We start from the raw sequence: 4396 nt of genomic DNA on the forward strand, positions 1-4396 counted from the left end.
CCCCTCATTTTTTATTCATGCTTGCTGGGAGGGTTATACATAGGTCCCGACTGGCCAGGTCAAAGGGGGGAGAGCATCTTTTGGCCGTGAGGCGTTGGTTCCCTGGTCGCGAGGATTGCATAGTAAGAGGCGGTAAGATGGCACCTTTTACCTTTTTTCACTCTTTTTAATGAGGTGATGTGCTCTTTTATCTTTGCCGTTCAGTGTTCCCTTTTATCTTGTTCAAATGCACATTTACGTGTTGAATTTTAGGGTTGTTCCTTTTGATTTCAAGTGTTTTGTACTCTTACTCCCACCTGTTTTTGGGATTATGGAGGGTGATTCTCCATTGTTTTTAATTGTCTTTGTGTATTTGAATTAAGGATTTGTTTTTAATAAACTTTTTGTGAAACCTAATCGCTCCCCTTCGCGTTCCAAAGACTTTTAAGTAAATTGATTAACTTCTTTGATACCATAAGTCTGCACAATCGACACGCACTCCATCTCGGCATAAACACGCTAACCAGTGTTGACCCTCTAACTTTGGTACTTTCTATACACTTACACTTGCTTTCTTTTAACTTTACTTACACTCGTCTACATGCCTCTCCCTTTCCGAACATGAAACTTACGTTCCCGGACGAATTAACCAGGTGGTGGCAGCTTAAATATTTCGTACAAAAGGGTCGAAGGTTAACTTTGTAGCTCACGACACTTGCACACAGGGGATAGTTTAGAAGCAAAATAAAACAGACAGTATGTAATACCAAGAATATCCATTGTAACAAATGGAATCAAACTAAACCTTTAACCTTTAAACCTCTATCTCTCTCTTGCTGTTTCCGTCTCTAAGTCTGTCTCTGTGTATCTCTCATTTTCATTTTTTTCGTATTTTACACACGCACGCACGGACACACACGAATTACAAAGTGAAACACATTTTAATGATAATCACATCGAAAAACGAAAAGTGAACTGTCTTGTAGAACTGTCATACCGTCTGTCTCGTTTATGCAAAACAAATTTCAGATGATATCCGGACAAGATACCCCCAATAGGCGGGCGTATATTTCTGTCATACTGGGATAGTGATGTTTGACGAAGAAATGCTTCTCATACTCTCATTCTCTCCCCCCCTCCATTATTTATTTGTTTTCCTCCACCTTTTCCTTCCCCTTCCCCCTCTCAGCCTCCGGGCTAGTACAGTGGTAACGTGTCGGCCTCTCATTCGAGGGGTCGGCGGTTCGCGCCCCGCCCAGGCGCGAGAAGTTGCAATTGTCGCCTGGAGGTTACTGCTGTGACTGGGCACCACGGCGGGTAAGGACTAAGACGAGTCAGCACCAGCTGACACACGTTAGCGAGTCGGCATTAGTCGACACAGGCCGGGCTCCCCTCATTGGCATAGCCCGGGCGAAGCTCAGCTTCGCATATCGGACTTATCCTTATTCCCCCTCTCTTTCTCGTTTTCTATTTTTATATCTATCTCTTATCTGTGTCTTTTGGGGATACATTTATGGCGAGACAGTTGTTTTTGTTTTCAATGTAATTATCATTCGAATGTGTTTCATTTGTATCTCGTGTGTGTGTATGCGTATGCGTGAGTGACACCCTACACTACCGAGAATAAAGAATAAGGCCAGGCCGTGAGTTTCCGTCAACCAAAACCCTGACGGGTAGTCACTGCTGCTACCCGTCATTCTAGAAATGACATGTGCTAGAAAGGTTTAAGAATGATTAAAAAGACGCCTGAAGGGCTTCAAAAAGGTAAAAAGGACATTAACATATAAGCTAAGATACGTAAAATAACACGAAAACGAAGCTGAAGTAAAGGGTGAGTAAAAGTAAACAAATAATGGGATAAAACATGAATAAAAAACAAGATACTTTGCACGGACGTAAGCGCAGTGCATTAGAATACTAAAACAATAAATAGGAAATTATAATAAAAGAACATATACAAGATAAAACCATTAATAAAACAACACAAGAAACAAATTAAATGTAACCGTAAACAAAACTATAATTACCATTAAAATACGTCAATCAATCTGCTGCGATTCAGTAATACAAATGATAACATCAATAACTTGCTCGCACGAATAATAAAATCTTAAAACAATCCAGCGTGTAAAAATTAACAATAAAAACAAAAACAACTTTAAATTCGCAATGTCCTGTTTCCCGCACAGAATGTGAATCCCTGTAAAGTAAAGTGGAAAGCTAAATTTTTTTTTATTATTATTATTATGCAGAAATAAGCTTAACATGCATTTGGATTAAGCCAGCGTAAACAAATATATATTATTTTTTTTTTATTTAGCAGAAACCTGGCTGGAAGAAGGAAATGATCAGCCTGTGCTCGACTCGCCCTGTGGATTACGGCAGGATGCTAGGCAGGATAGAGATGGGATGGGATTAAAGTTAGAAAGTAGAACAAGCGGGGGAAAATAAAGTAAAAGGGAGGAATTAGCATAAAAGCGAAAAAAGCGAAGGAACCAGATGAGGGTGCGATTAAGAAGGGCACAACGGGAAATTCTGCAGGATACAGGGCAGGAGAGGAGCAGGATGAAGGCAGAATAGGGTAAGGATAGAGGCAGAAGGTAGAACAAGCAAAGCAAGCGAGTGGAGGAGGGAGAAATGAGCGAAAAAGCAGAGAGGAGTCTAGAGATAGACAGTGAGACTGACAGACAGCAATACAGATAGGCAGATAAACAGTGAGATAGATAGATGGCAATATAGATAGACAAAGAGAGAGTGAGATATAAAGATATACAGTGAGATAGGTACACAGTAATATAGATAGTGAGATATAAAAAATAGACATTGAGATAGTAATAGAGAGTGAGATAGGTAGACAGCAATAAGATAGACAGATAAACAGTGAAGTATGAGGATAGACAGTGTAGTGTACCCTGAGGTCCACCTGGGTTATGATTTATAAATATACGAACATATCTACTTGTACGGATTTATACGAATTCCGCCTAAAATGGCTAACGTCCGTTCTCTGTTAAGTGGCTGCTTGACCCTAGCCATATTTGACCAGCCGAGTGATTTGACCGGGCCATCCCCTAACCAGAATAGAGGAAAACACAAACAGCAATCACACATCAGAGATGGAATGAACCATGGGTGGGTGGGGCTCCTGTTAGGGGGGATCTGTTCATTGGCAGGGCCAATAAGTGTGAGACAGTCAGTCGCTCTCTCACGCTCTCTAGCGTGATTTTGCTCTCGTTCGTTTCTCTCTACCGCCTCTGGGTCTTCTGTGTTTTTGTTTGTGAGTTTATCACACAGACTGCGAATATCAAAAGTTAGATACAATTTTAATATGTAAATTGTAATCATAATAAATAATAAATAAACAGATATAAATAAAGAAGAGTACCTACTAATAGTAATATCATCATTATGATAAAGGTACAAGGTAATCTACAGATGCATCTGGGAGAAAGCCAGGCATAGCAACAAGGCATAACACCTGGCATAGCACCTGGCATAGCACCACGTCCAGTAACTGCTGCTGGATAGCGTGTAGTCACTGCTGCTGGACGTGTAGTCAGTCACTGCTGCTGGGATGACGGGTAGTCACTGCTGCTGGATGACGGGTAGTCACTGCTGCTGGATGACGGGTAGTCACTGCTGCCGGATGACGGGTAGTCACTGCTGCCGGATGACGGGTAGTCACTGCTGCCGGATGACGGGTAGTCACTGCTGCCGGATGACGGGTAGTCACTGCTGCCGGATGACGGGTAGTCACTGCTGCCGGATGACGGGTAGTCACTGCTGCCGGATGACGGGTAGTCACTGCTGCCGGATGACGGGTAGTCACTGCTGCCGGATGACGGGTAGTCACTGCTGCTGGATGACGGGTAGTCACTGCTGCTGGATGACGGGTAGTCACTGCTGCTGGATGACGGGTAGTCACTGCTGCCGGATGACGGGTAGTCACTGCTGCCGGATGACGGGTAGTCACTGCTGCCGGATGACGTGTAGTCACTGCTGCTGGATGACGGGTAGTCACTGCTGCCGGATGACGGGTAGTCACTGCTGCCGGATGACGGGTAGTCACTGCTGCCGGATGACGGGTAGTCACTGCTGCCGGATGACGGGTAGTCACTGCTGCCGGATGACGGGTAGTCACTGCTGCTGGATGACGGGTAGTCACTGCTGCTGGATGACGGGTAGTCACTGCTGCTGGATGACGGGTAGTCACTGCTGCCGGATGACGGGTAGTCACTGCTGCTGGATGACGGGTAGTCACTGCTGCTGGATGACGGGTAGTCACTGCTGCTGGATGACGGGTAGTCACTGCTGCTGGATGACGGGTAGTCACTGCTGCTGGATGACGGGTAGTCACTGCTGCTGGATGACGGGTAGTCACTGCTGCTGGATGGCGGGTAGTCACTGCTGCCGGATG

General features: G+C 44.5%; 1 protein-coding gene across 1 annotated transcript in view; it reads right to left on the reverse strand.

Annotated features, from left to right (window-relative positions):
- Positions 1-3351: 3351 nt before the first annotated feature.
- Positions 3352-4396, reverse strand: part of LOC125046447 (suppressor protein SRP40-like) — a 3814-nt gene continuing 2769 nt past the window's right edge. The window contains exon 2 of the mRNA XM_047644225.1: positions 3352-4396. This exon is cut by the window's right edge and continues 462 nt beyond it. Within this exon, the coding sequence (XP_047500181.1) occupies positions 3540-4396 (857 nt within the window). The 3' untranslated portion in view covers positions 3352-3539.

The sequence above is a fragment of the Penaeus chinensis genome, chromosome 39, assembly GCF_019202785.1.
Source record: "Penaeus chinensis breed Huanghai No. 1 chromosome 39, ASM1920278v2, whole genome shotgun sequence".
In the NCBI taxonomy this organism is placed as follows: Eukaryota; Metazoa; Arthropoda; class Malacostraca; order Decapoda; family Penaeidae; genus Penaeus; species Penaeus chinensis.